General features: G+C 51.1%; 1 protein-coding gene across 1 annotated transcript; it reads right to left on the bottom strand.

Annotated features, from left to right (window-relative positions):
- Positions 1-4,515: 4,515 nt before the first annotated feature.
- PPIL6 (peptidylprolyl isomerase like 6) lies at positions 4,516-12,523 on the bottom strand. The gene is made up of 8 exons (XM_054174000.1): positions 11,401-12,523; positions 10,554-10,649; positions 9,942-10,163; positions 8,794-8,856; positions 8,177-8,324; positions 6,764-6,820; positions 5,068-5,203; positions 4,516-4,645 (listed from the first exon to the last, which is right to left on the bottom strand). Exons 1-8 carry the CDS (start codon positions 11,467-11,469, stop codon positions 4,534-4,536), a joined length of 903 nt encoding a protein of 300 aa, XP_054029975.1. The 5' UTR covers positions 11,470-12,523; the 3' UTR covers positions 4,516-4,533.
- Between the last annotated feature and the right edge of the window lie 537 nt (positions 12,524-13,060).

Below are 13,060 nucleotides of genomic sequence, written 5' to 3'. Positions count from 1 at the left end.
CCCCAACACCGCCCACCGCGAAACGAAACACGAAAGCGAGACGAGACGGAGCCAGAGGGAAGCGGGCGGAAAGCTGCCGGCGGGCTGCGGCCACGGGCGCTAAGGGTGGCAACGCTGCTGCCGCACGGAAGCGGTCGAGCTGCGACGGGGCAGGGCCGCTCCCCACAGCAGGCGGCCCGCACCGCCGAGCGCCCCCCCTCCCGCCCCACGAACACATTTCTCGCCTCGCCGGGCGCGGCAGAGCAGCGAGCGCAGAGGGCCGGCCGCCCGGGCTGGCTGGAAGCCCGCCTCGCTCCCCTCAACGCCGAACAACGGGCGGGGCGCGGGAGGGGGAGGGGCTGCCCCGTCAGCAACTGTCGGTGGGGGCACTCACCAGCGGTCACGGCGTCGGAAGTCCCCGCAGCCAGCCCGCAGAGGCAGGACAGGTAGAAGGCGAGAGAGACGGCGGTGAGGGAGAGCGCGAATACCCGACCCATGGCGGCGGTGCAGTGAGCGGCCACCGCTCCCGCTCCTCAGCGCTTCCCTTCGCCCCGCTCTGCCGCGCGCGCACCCTCTCAGCGCCCCCGTCCCGCCTCCCGCTGTCACGTGAGCGCCACCGCCTCGAGCCGGCCCCGCCTCTTCCCCCCCGCGCGGCCCGGCTGGAGCCATGGTGGCGTGGCTCCGTCCAGTCGCCTCCTCCTTCCCCCCCACCCTTTGGCGGGTAATGGAATGGCCCCCACTGCGGCGTGGCGTCACTTCCTCACGTGATCCCGCCGCCTCCCGAGAGCGTTTCCCGCTCGCCGCGCGCTGCCCCACCGCCTCCCCGCTTCCTCCCGCGGCGGCCGCTCATTGGCTCTAGGGCCCTGAAGGGCGGAGCGGGGGAGGGTGGTTGGGGCCGTCGCTGTCCCGCGGAGCCCCGCGTGTGCCTGCTGTCGGTTGCGGGGCTGCCACCGAACGGCAGAGAACGAGGCAGACCTCAGCAGAAACAAACCGCCTAGGGATGGGCGGGCGCGGCCTGCCACCTCTCCTGCTCTTCCCTGACTTGGGGGTTCCCGGGCTCCAGTTGCTGCTCTGTAGCCGAACCCTGCTTCGCAGGCTTGCAGCCCTTCGTTTGAGTTGCTCCGACTTTCCCCGAAGCTGCTGAGGCAGGGCTGTCCACACCGTGTTAAACCTCCCTCTCACCACATCTCAGACACCAGATCTTGTGCCGCTGCCGACTCCAGTACAGCTCCTTATGCGGCGGATTTTAGTTGGCACTGGTGTGAGGTTCCACTTCCCTCCTCTTTTTTACCTCGAAAAAACATTTTACAGTAGTACTTCAACCAAATATTGTCAAGTAAATATCAGATGAAGCTTAGCAGTCAGTGTGCAATACGTGCACATGGTTGTCCGACTGCTCCAGTCCGTGCTAATGTGATCACAGCTTGGAACTAGGGAGGAAGCACAGTAAAAATTGTAACACATACCTTCCTTACTTTCCAGTTGTATGGCAGAGAGCACCTGGAGAAGGATGTTTGGCCATCCCATAACTTATTTTGGTGGACATGGCAGTGTTAGGTTTGTGGCTGGAGTTGGCCTGAAAGGTCTTTTCCAAACTAAATGATTCTGTGATTCCCTTCCGACCCCTGAGGAGAATTCCCCCTCTGCCAGTCATGTTCTATCTCTCTCCTTTGTTTTCCCCTAAGGCAGCTTGAATCAATGTATATCAACAGTGGACACTGCAAACAACAATTTGTTTGTGTAAATCTGCCTCAACATTTTGTGCAATACCAACACAGGCAAGCATTGGGAAACCAAAACAAACATTCCTGCCTGTCATCACGGGGAGCCAAGTCAGAGCTGTAAAGCAAATTTCAGTATGGCCCTGATTTGAGAAAGATGTCCTCACAATGGAAAGGCAGATGAAAGAGAAACATAGACAGGAAAATTCTCCTTGGTTTCTCCTAGGCGTGAGATGGACTTGGGCAGGGAGGAGGAAACCACCAAATAAATCCCCAGCTTGATCTTCCAAGAGAGAGAGGCAGAGGCAGAGATGATAGAAATAGGGATGAGAGAGAGAGAGACAGAGAGAGAGAGAGAGGGATAGAGATAGAGAGATGTGTGAGTGTATCTAGATAGATAGATACGGAAAATCTAGAGTAAAAGTAAGTACAAACCAAAACTGAACTAAGATTACCAGCAGGGCAAAAATGACAGCTACAACACATCTCCAAAAGTGAGTGACAACATCTGTCCTGTAACCCTGGGGGTGATGGGAATCTGAGTGAATGATAAATGGGGTTTGTCTCAGTTTCTTTTCCTTGAAGTCAGCATCTTGGGGCTTTGTTGTGGCATCCGGTCAGCAGCATCATGGCAGCCTGGGTTGTTGTTGTTGGATTGAAAATAATCACATTCAGCACTCTGTTCATTTCTCATTGTGCTGGTATACACTTAGTGGTTAGGAAGGCATTCCCCTCTGTTTTCAATCTATAAGGAACTCCAAGCACTGTGTTGCAAAACAATTTATTGAAAGCCCTTGGCAAAAAACTGGGTAAAACCTAAGGGTCTGCAGCTGTCCATTTTAAGCAGGCACATTTTAAATGCAGTCAATTCCCAGGACTCTCAGATCATACTCCATCAGTTACTGCTTGCTAAGATATGATAACTATGAGGCCGTCAAGAGGTTTCCAGAGGAGTGTGCTGAAGTTTGGGGTGGCAGCAATAAATAGCAATCATCTAGCAGGCCCACTGAAGGGAAGTTACACCTGTTTCAATTTGTAAACATTGGTTTTCATTTACAAACTGTTATTTCATCCTCAAGTGTGTGTGAAGTGTCAGTACCTGGTGAGCACTTAACAAGGAAGATTCACCCTCCAAAGAGCTTTTGGGGCATTCCACACCATTACATAATGATCATTAGTGGATCCTGGTGCCATCCACTGCCTTTGTAATCGCTCAGAAAGTGCTTTTTTTGAGACCCTGTGGCTTGAAGCTGGGCTTGCATGGCCTCTGGATGCTTGTGCACATCACTTCCCTGGTCTGGCTCTCCCAGAGGAGACAATGCCTTGCTAGTGACTTGGTCAGAGACATGAGTTACAGTAGAAGATATGGTACAAAACATCCTTTGGGATTGAGGTTAAGACAATCCTTCCTCTCCTGTTTCATTACTCATCACCTTGGGCTCCTTAAGTAGATCCAGCTTGCAGGCAGTGAGAAGCAGGGCTGAAAGACAGACTTACTTTCAGGTGACCTCCTTAATACTGGATGAAAAATTTGACCACATGTTTTTTTCTGGCAGTCTGGTCCTGTCGTGACCAAGGCCTAACTGTGGCTTGCTTGAAGGATCATTGTGCCTGAAATTCAAAACATTTCCTGGCTGTACTCTCCTCTTCTCATTCTCCACGTGGTGTAATTTTGAACAGTTGTCCCCTGCCCAGTCACCCTGTGCATGACACCCTGCACTTCATACACCCAGCCATCATACTTGTCACCACCTCTGTGACCTTTGGCACAGGATCAGCTTTCTGATACTTGACATCATCAGGCAAATGCCTTGAGGGACCCTGAACACTGCCCATTGCCAGAGGCTGAGTTTCTGGGCTCTGGCTGCTGCTCAGATCAGGACATTCGGACTCAAAACACACACTCTGCTCTGGCTCAGTCCCTTGTGGGAGCACTGGGGGCACCAGCATGCAGCTACCCTACAGAGCAGACCTGCCACAGGTGACCAAGCCAACAGCAAATTCAAAACACTTAAACCCCCATTAGTTGGTCATTTAGCAGTGTCCTCTGTTCCCTATGGAGCTAAAATGACTTTTTTGACTTTAAACAGAACACAGAATTAACTGGGTTTCAGATCATCAAGTCCAACCTATCACCCAACACCATCTCATCAACTAAACCATGGCACCAAGTGCCCCATCAAGTCTCTTCCTAAACACCTCCAGTGATGGTGATTGCACCACCTCCCTGGGCAGCACATTCCAATGGCCAATCTCTCTTTCTGGGAAGAACTTCTTCCTAAGATCCAGCCTAAACCTCCCCTGGCACAGCTTGAGACTGTGTCCTCTCATTCTAGCACAGCTTGAGACTGTGTCCTCTCATTCTGTCACATCTGAATAGAGTTTGAAATCCTTGCAAGAAATGTTTTTCCCTCCTTTCCTCTGAGATGTCTGAATTACTGCATGCAGAATGCATCTGGTATTTGAGTTGTACAGGGCAAACCTGGCAGGACAGGTTGTGGTAGAGGCAGAATTTAGCTTTATCCTGTAGGTGTGCATCCTTCTGCCCAACATGCTCTACCCATATGTGCCATACCCACTTGTCACTATAATCATAGATCATTGTTATTAACACCATTTCCCATAAGCTGTAGACTGGCACTGAGAGGTATTCACAAGTCTTTTTTCAGTCCTCCCATAAAGGTGTTTCTTAACAGCTTTTTAAGCCCAAAGAACATTTCTAAGCCACTGACAAGTGCAGGGAGTGCTTTTTATTTTTGCCTTAAGTGAAAGCCATGGAGATCTGTAAACAGCTGAGTGGGCAACGGAGCTCTACCTTCCAGCAGGCTGGTGATCATGGCTCAAAGGTCCCACACTGAACAATCCTGCAGGCTACTGTGGGCCTTTCATTACATGTAGGTACATCTTCCAGTCTCTGGAGCACCTCTGTGCCCTCGATCAGTTGCCTGTGGGAGGGAGAAAGGGCACATGTGATCAGAATCCACCTGGAGCCAGCTCTGCCACCTCCAGCTTGTGGGGGGCAATAACAAATCCAGGCTCTGGTTTCCTACTGACAGGCTGCAGCCACTCTGCTCTTTAAAAAATGGCTCTTCACAATGCCATCAGTTCTTGATGAAGTAGCCTGTAGCTGTCATTTTAGGAGAGGTGAAAATGCCCTGGCTTTGTGCAGCTCCATCAATTTAAAGAGCTAAGCATTGTGCCATGTGCCCCAGCTACCAGTGGCTGTTACTTTTGAAGTCAAGACCTATGCTGTCAGAAGTGACAGTATTCGAAGTGACTGCCTGAGACACAGCTTTTGCTTCTGTCTTTCACAGTGCCAGGGAGAGCTCCCAGGCAGTGCAGTGGCAGCAAGCCTGGGTGTACCTACCCAAAGGCCACGTATCTTCTGTCCAGGTAGGGAGCTGGCTGGAAGGTGATGTAGAACTGTGAGCTGTTGCTGTGGCGGCCCTGGTTGGCCATCCCCAGGACACCTCTGCCCTTGTGACTGATGGCAAAGCTTTCATCTAGGGAAAGAGCCTGGGGTGAAAGGCTGCAGTTGTGTTGTTCCCTTTGCTGCTCTTCAGCAGGCAGCTCCCTTTTACCAGCTCCCACAAGCTCCTTTCCTCCTTCCCCACTCTCCCTTCCCCTTCTCCTTTTCCCCTAAGGGTCTTTAGCCTCATATGAGCTCAATCCTGGTTTGAATCAATGTCATAGAATCACAGAATGGCTTAGATTGGAAGGGACCTCAGAGACCATCTACTGCAACCTCCCTGCCATGGGCAGAGACACTTCTCAGCTAGACTCAGCTGCTCAAGTCCTTCCTTCCTATAAAGAGCTTCCTACAACTGCCTAGTGCTGAAGCCAGTAAAGAAGCTAATGGAAAACATCCTGCTGAAAAACTGCCTGAAAGGAGGTTGTGGTGAGGTGGGTGCTGGCCTCTTCTCCCAGGGAACTAGCAATAGGACAAGGGGAAATGGCTTCAAGCTGTGCCAGGGGAGATTTAGGTTGGGTATTAGGAAAAATGTCTTTACTGAAAGGGTGGTCAAGGATTGGAACAGGCTGCCCAGGGAGGTGGTGGAGTCACCATCCCTGGAGATGCTCAGAAACCATGGGAACATGGTTTAGTGCCCATGTAGGGTTGATGGATGGACAAGAGGATCTTAGAGGCCTTTTCCAGCTGAAGCAATGCTATGATTCTATCCTGGGAAAGAAGGTATTGAGCTGCACTTGCCAGTTCTGATCTCACTGCTGGCTGCTGCCCAGCCTGCTCAAATGTCACCTCCTTTGTGCCGTTGGCAGTGGGGGAGCTTTTATATAAGGAAACATAAATCAGGTTCAAAAGTGCTTTAACTGTCATAAGCCCTCCTTATGGGTAGCATTTAACCTAACCAGAAGATCCCAAGCATCTCCATCAATTACTTGGGTTGGTCTTCTGAAATATTGCAAATGATGATGTTGCTTTTCCATTATGTTGTATTACTTCATAGCAGCATGAGGGAGCAGTTTTTGTGTGCGTGGTGGTTGTTAAATTTAGCTCACATTTGTCATTCCTGGACTTTCACAGTGGTAGGTGAGATTCAGAAGCAGCTCCCCTCATGTTCACAGAGCCACAGCTGCTGGCAGCAGCACCTGCAGCCTCCCCAAGCCTGGAAAGCTGACTGAGGTTCAGGCAACTTTGTGTTAAAGCTGAGTTCCTTCCTGTGTTTTAAAAAGTGGTATGGGGTACCTGGAGAGCTGTAGCTAAGCCACTTCTGCATTTCTAAGGTCCTGTCCACAAAGGTGGGTGCTCCAAGTTTGAATTAGACACCAGGTGACCATCAGCCCCTCATCTGGGCAGAGAGAAGGGGCTGGTGGAGCTGAGCCTCAGGCAGGGAGGGAGACAAGATTACAGATCCCCAAGTGTCCTCACTAAAGCGTTCTGCCCCTGCTAATGCAAGCAGATACCTCTGGCTGAGCAGCAGACCCTTCTGCTTTAGGGAGATGTAAGGGAATTCCCAGGCTATTCTGTGAATAAGATCAGATCAACAACTTGATCTTGTGTGGAAATTTGCCACTTGTGCAGTAAGATAGCTCAGGGGACATACCTTCAAAGGTGGGGCCGTAAATCGACTCTCCTCCACCTCCCTTTCCAGTTACGATGTCTGCAGGGTAGATCAAAGTATCCATCAGAGACCAGGCTTAGCACAGCTGTTACCAGGGGTTATCAGTGAGCAGCTCAGCTGTGCTCAGAGGTGTAGGCTGGGGAAGAACTGCATCCCTCTCTCTGCTCTGTTACCGACATTTGAGCAGACCTTTGGGAAGAGCTCTGCTTCCATCCCAGGAGGATCCTTCTACTGAGAACTGCTTCACCTGGTGTGTTCAATCACTGCCCCTCTGAAGCTAGCATCCTTCCTCCTGGGACAGCTCCTGAGAGGTGCTTTGGGGAAGGGAGTCACTCAGAGGGGGCAGGGTTAGAAGCAGAAAGGACAAAAAATGCAGCTGTAGTTTTATGGTGAGGTAAAACCACTGCCTTGTCTGAGAAGAGAGGTTTGGTAAGAGAGGAATTCCAGCTGAAGCAGATTTCTGATGGGTGAGGTGCTACAGAAAACTATGGGTTTTAATATAGGTATAGATAGAGCTGTATTAAAGGAAGCCTGGTTTAGTTACTTTTATATCAACTTCTTTTAAAACTCCTGTTTAGTTCCTTTATAAACACAGTCTCATGTTGGTTATGGTTAGTCCTCTACAGTGGAAGCCTGCAGTCTTAGGTTGCTTTTATGGACTACATAGATCCCTGCATGCTGATCCATGGCAAGGAGGAGGTGCATCTTTAATGTATAGAGCTTTAAGTGGATGGAAGCACTCACATTTGGGGCAGGCAAGGCAAGAAACACAGGTAGGTAAGATGGATGAGAGATACAATGCAGATGGAGTAACAGAGGATATTTCTGAGGCACCTAAGTGCTGCCCCTGGGGATGCTGGGCAAGCTGCAGGACCCCATCATTTGTGGGGCCTTTCTTGGCAGTGCCAAACTGCAGGCATGGTGCTGGGACTCAAAGCAACTCACCAGCACCTTTGGGAGGGTTTTGACACTTGGCTCAATGCCTCTGTAAAGTAATCTCTCCATAAAACAAGTGATGTGCTTTCCTGTGGCTATGCTTAGTGTTTGCATGGTTCTCATTAGTTTCCTAACGACTTAAGCAAAGAACCTCAGGGAAAAGTGTGATGCTTTCAATTAGTTTCCTAAATTCTTTGGAAAAGGCCTTGGGTAAGGAAAAGAACAAATGACCCAAGCTTTTCCTCTGTTTGGAAAGCAGGATGGCTGAAAGAGGAACTGCTTTCTGCTTTGTAACTAACTAACTAACTAAATATTGAGACCTTGTCCTGCAGAGGTTTTGCTTTGCCATGCAGTGCAGCTACATCTCCATGGATGAAGACTGCTGTTCATGCAGATCATCCCACCCCCACACTTCTGCTGTGACTGGGGTTTACTCAGGACACCTGGATGGAGACACACCTCCTCCTTGGATCCACCAGCCCTTCAGCAGGCGATGGAAAGCGGAGTCTTTGTAGGTGAGCTCCCGGCCGTCCCGCAGAGACTTCGCTCCTCCAGCGCACAGGGCGCGGAAATTCGCACAGGTCCTGGGACACACATCGGAAAAGAGCTGCAAGAGAGGAGGAGAGGGAGACACAGAGTGACACTCCTAGCTGAGAACCTCCAAAGGGAGCCTACAAGAAAAAGTGGGAATGGATTTTAACAAGGGCTTGTTGGGATAGGTCGAGAGGGAATGGGTTGAAGCTTGAGGAGGGCAGATTTAGGCTGGAGATTAGGAGGAAATCCTTTCCAGTGAGGGTGCTGAGGCACTGGAACAGGTTGCTCAGGGAAGTTGTGCATGTCCTCTCCCTGGAGACGTTCAAGGCCAGGCTGGATGAGGCCTTGAGCAACTTGGGCTGGTGGGAGGTGCCCCTGCCCATGGCAGGGGGTTGGAACTGGATGATCTTTAAGGTCCCTTCCAATCCAAATCATTCTATGATGCCCCCTGGCCAGGTTTCTGTCCTCCCTCCTTCAGCAGGGGGAAGCAGCACGCTGGGGATGCTTGTTCCTCACTTCTGCTTTTCTCCTCTGTAACATACCTCAAACAGCAGCCTCCCAATGGGCTGTTCCTCGATGGCAATCTCCAGGTACACAAACACATGCTGTTCAAAGCAGAAAAACAAGTGCAGTGAGGGGAAGGCCACCCCTCCATGCTCTGCTGGCTTCCTAACACAGGCCAGGGTCCAGCTGCTCAGTGCTGAGGTTTCTCATTCATTTTCTGAGGTCTCAGGAAACATCCATGGGATTGTCCCTGCACAACAGCATTTAAAAAGAGCAGAGGATGGTTCACTTCATTGTGGGCAGAAATAATTCCCACAGTGTTAAAAGCAAACTCCCAGGCTCCTTCATCTTTTCTGCTTCTTCACTTCCATGCCCACTGCAGCCCATGCAATGCAGGCAGGAATAAATGGATCCAGAGGAATAATAAATGGATCCAGAGGAATGATGTCCATCCCACCCAAAGGGACATTTCTCAGCCTCAGACATCCTTCCCAGCCAGCCTCAGATCTGTATGCCATCACTGCTGCATCTTCTATGGTAATCATTTTGTTATGACATTTTGTTTCACTCTGCTCTCTGTAGCATTTCAGTGCCAGCAGCATCACACCAGCATGTTAGGAAGAAGGTCTTTACTGTGAGGGTGCTGGAACACTGGAACAAGTAGCTGAGGCCCCATCCTTGGAGATACTCAAGGTCAGGCTCAACAAGGTCTGGGCAACCTGATCTAATGGAGGATGTCCCTGCTCACTGCAGGGGGGATGGACTGGATGAGCTTTGGAGGTCCCTTCCAACCCAGACCATTCTGTGATTCTATGTCACTGGGGTTTTAGGGGATCTTGGCTGGGAAAGGAGAGGTTTGGCAGCTGGGCTTTTGGTACCCAAGAGTTTCAATACCCAAGGGCTGGGCACGTTGGGGTTTTGGAGCAGCACAGCTGCAGCTCAGTCAGCAGTGTGCTTTGGTCAGACTGGTCAGCCCTGCAGCAGCTAATAGGTGTTGGGCACCCAGGCTGCTGTTTGTCCCTTCCTGGCTTTGAGAGGCACCGAGGCTCTGCTGTCCTGGTGATGCTCCCCAGCAGCCTCTCCAGCCCCAGCTCTGGCCCCACCATCACAGGGCAGAAACCCCAAAAACCTGCCAGTGCTGTGCCTGCACTGCTTCCTCCTGCTGGAACCTGCCCTTTCCTCAGGCCTTGTACTCCAGGTTTAAAACCATGCTACTTGCCTGGCTCCTTTTCAGGTAGTTGGTGTAGAATTCCTTAGCAGCTGCTTGGTGAAGTGTGCTGGGCTTGGTGTCCTGATAGTTCCACTCACGGGAGGACCATGAGAGCAGCTCCTTCTCATCCCCCAGCAGCTGGCCATCGATGAAGCACATCACTGAGGAGCTGTATGCCCACACCTCCCCTCTCAGTTCCTGCATTTCAGAGGGACAACAAAGCCTCCAGGGATTAATCACACACTCTCTCAGTAACATCCACCACAGGTGAGGTGGCCTGTGGTGGTTTTATGCCTTTCCTACTTTTAAACCCACAAATCCTGTCACTGGCAGCAGCTTTCAGTGAGGGGTGTGTGCCTTCAGGGTCTGGGTTCTGCTGCTATGGGACATCATTGTGATGAGAGTCATCTGGGTGTCACTCTAGGGGCAGCTCAGAGTGAATAAATAGGAAAAGCCCCTGGAGAGCCCCATCCTGTCTCAGGGCTTCCTGAGAACATTAAATAAGCTGGGGTGGAAAAGCTGATTGCCACAGTGTCTGGCACCAAGCTGGGAGCAGCTGCAGCCCTGGGAACAGGACTCCTGAGTTACCCTCTTTTTCTTCTGCAGGTATTCATGCCATGCAACTTCTACCAAAGGCTGGAGCACAGGGTCTGCAAACTTGCGTGGAAACTTCAGCTTCAGAGCCTGTGTTTTCAAGGCAAGGGAAGAAAAGTTGGTTACAAGCAGCTGAAGAGCCTCCCAAACCCTAGCCTACCCTATCCTATCCTGATGGGGGTCTCTTCTCCCAGGCAACCAGCACTAGAGCAAGAGCACACAGTCTCAAGCTGCACCAGGGGAGGTTTAGGCTGCATGTTAGGAAGTTCTTCACAGAAAGAGTAATTTGCCATTGGAATGTGCTGCCCAGGGAGATGGTGGAGTCACCATCACTGGAGGTGTTTAGGAAGAGACTGGATGAGGCACTTGGTGCCATGGTTTAGTTGATTAGATGGTGTTGGGTGATAGGTTGACTCGATAATCTCAAAGGTCTTTTCCAATCCAATCTAATCCTATCCCATCCCATCCCAGCTTCTGTTTCCCTTAGGAACTACAACCACAGCCACATTGTCATCCAGATACTGCCCTGCACCCTTCATACACCTCTGGAGTACTTCCCAGCACTTGCAGAAGTACCTCCAGCTGCTCTAAATCCCTCTCTGTGCAAGTAGTTGGTGTCCTGGCTTTCCTCTGAAAGGCTGCTCACAGGTATTACTGAATTCTCCTGGTGCTCCCTCCCCCCCTCCCCTCTATGTGAGAGGGATGTAAGTGGTGAGAGATTCAAAGAAACTGCTGAGCATCATCAGCTGCATTTTCTGCATCTGCTCTGCTTGTTCACTTTCAGGCCATGCTGCTCCCCACTGCTCCCAACCCACCCTGGAGGTTGTAGCCCAGAGGTTACCTCTGCTGTGCACTTGGCTGCGTGGAAAGCTGGATCCTGGAGAAGCCCCACCACGGTCACCACCACCATCACCTGCCACAGCCCGTGGCACCCTGGCCACCAGCAGCCTGAGTCTGTCAACAGAGCTCAGCTCCATGGCAACAGCAGACACCAACACACACCCCTTGCATTTCTAAGCACTTCCCCAGCGGCTTTCAACCCTGTCAGAGGGTGGGAAATGCTCTGAGTCCTGTTCTCCCCTGAAGGAGGGAAGCAAAATGAGGTTTGGCAGAACTGTGTGGCAGAGCAGAGCTCTGAAGCTCTTTCTGGAGCTCCTGACAGATGCTGTCAGCATAGGATTGTTTAAAAGAGAGGATGATGGGTGGCTAATGGCAGACACCCAGCAAGAAGAGGTAGGGATAAGAAACAGGAGAGCAGCACTTCCCCACAACTCTGCTGAGCTTCTGCTCAAGGTGGTGCTGGGACAGCCCTGAGCAAGCTCCTTCCAGGGCAAGGGGAAAGCCATGAACACGGAGGAGTCAGTGCCCCTCAGGATGGCCCAGGCAGTGGGATACAGCTGCAGGCATTGAGGAACTTGTAGGACAGGGTAAGGAGCTGCTAACTAAAGCAGAGCTCTGCATCCCACCATTCCAAAGGGACATTCAGGCAGGTAGCAGTGAAATGTTAGTCAGAAAGGAGCAGTAAGCTGGCTGCAGCAGGATGCTGGTTCACCCCAAGCATGCCTGCAGGTGGTTTTTCCTTTCAGAGTTGCTGGGGCCAGAGATGAACTGGGCCATCTGTTGTGGAAAACCATTCCTTGTTCACTGTGGTTTATGGAGGATCTGGAAAGGGGTGGAGCACATAGGACTGCAGGTCTGCAAGCAGCAGACTCTTCTGTGCCTCTGCTGAAGAGGTAAGAGAAGTCCTGACACCACAGCTATGGCAAATGCAGCCTTGCCAGTTCCTTCTCCACTCCCAAAGAGAACCTGCAGTAGGATTAGAAAAAAGCCTGCATGGAGGAACTTCTGCCCATGGGAAGAGAAGCCTACCCAGGCAGCAGCCTCCACTGCTGCCCAGACTCTGGGGCACACCTGCTGTGCAAACATCTCCTCCCAGCCACTCCCAAGTCAGACACAACCGCTCCTGGTTGTGGAGACTTACAGAGCCAGAGAGACAGTCTGCTGCAGAGTGGAAGATGTGAGGAGACAGAAAATGGGCACTGGGTCAGTGATGAGGAATGAATCCCATCCTAGCTTTCAGCTGAGATGAAGTGGGAAAAGCCTCAAGAATAAACTCACCTTCATTTTCACAGCTTTCATTTGTTAGGCCATGAAGTATCCATGCAGATCACAAGGATGGTGTTTTAAAGCTGAAGTGATGATTGAGCACACTGCTTTAAGCACCAGTGGCATCTGAGCTGGATTTTAACACACTGATACACTATGTGAGATGTCAGCAGCAGCCCAACTTGGAACACAAACAAGTTTGCTGGTATGGCTTTTTATTCAGGTGGTCAAATCTTTCTTCTTCTTGTTAGCAGTCAGTCACTGAAACCAACCTGTACACATCTAATGCAGTCAATGAAAACAGCTGTACACCTTATACTTGATATGCCCCATTTATATAGCTCATGATGCCCTGAATGCTTCCAGGCATTGTTTAAGTCCCCACAAGAACAACC

The sequence above is a fragment of the Dryobates pubescens genome, chromosome 28 (genome assembly GCF_014839835.1).
Source record: "Dryobates pubescens isolate bDryPub1 chromosome 28, bDryPub1.pri, whole genome shotgun sequence".
Lineage (NCBI taxonomy): Eukaryota > Metazoa > Chordata > Aves > Piciformes > Picidae > Dryobates > Dryobates pubescens.
This window is presented reverse-complemented; position numbering and strand designations above follow the sequence as displayed.

Coding starts and splice junctions, on each gene's coding strand:
- PPIL6 (XM_054174000.1), bottom strand. CDS start 11,469: ATGGTGGTGGTGACCGTGGTGGGGCTTCTCCAGGATCCAGCTTTCCAC. Junction 10,650..11,400: donor CAGCCAAGTGCACAGCAGAG/GTAACCTCTGGG, acceptor TTGAAAACACAG/GCTCTGAAGCTGAAGTTTCC. Junction 8,857..9,941: donor TTTTAAACCTGGAGTACAAG/GCCTGAGGAAAG, acceptor TGCTTTGAACAG/CATGTGTTTGTGTACCTGGA.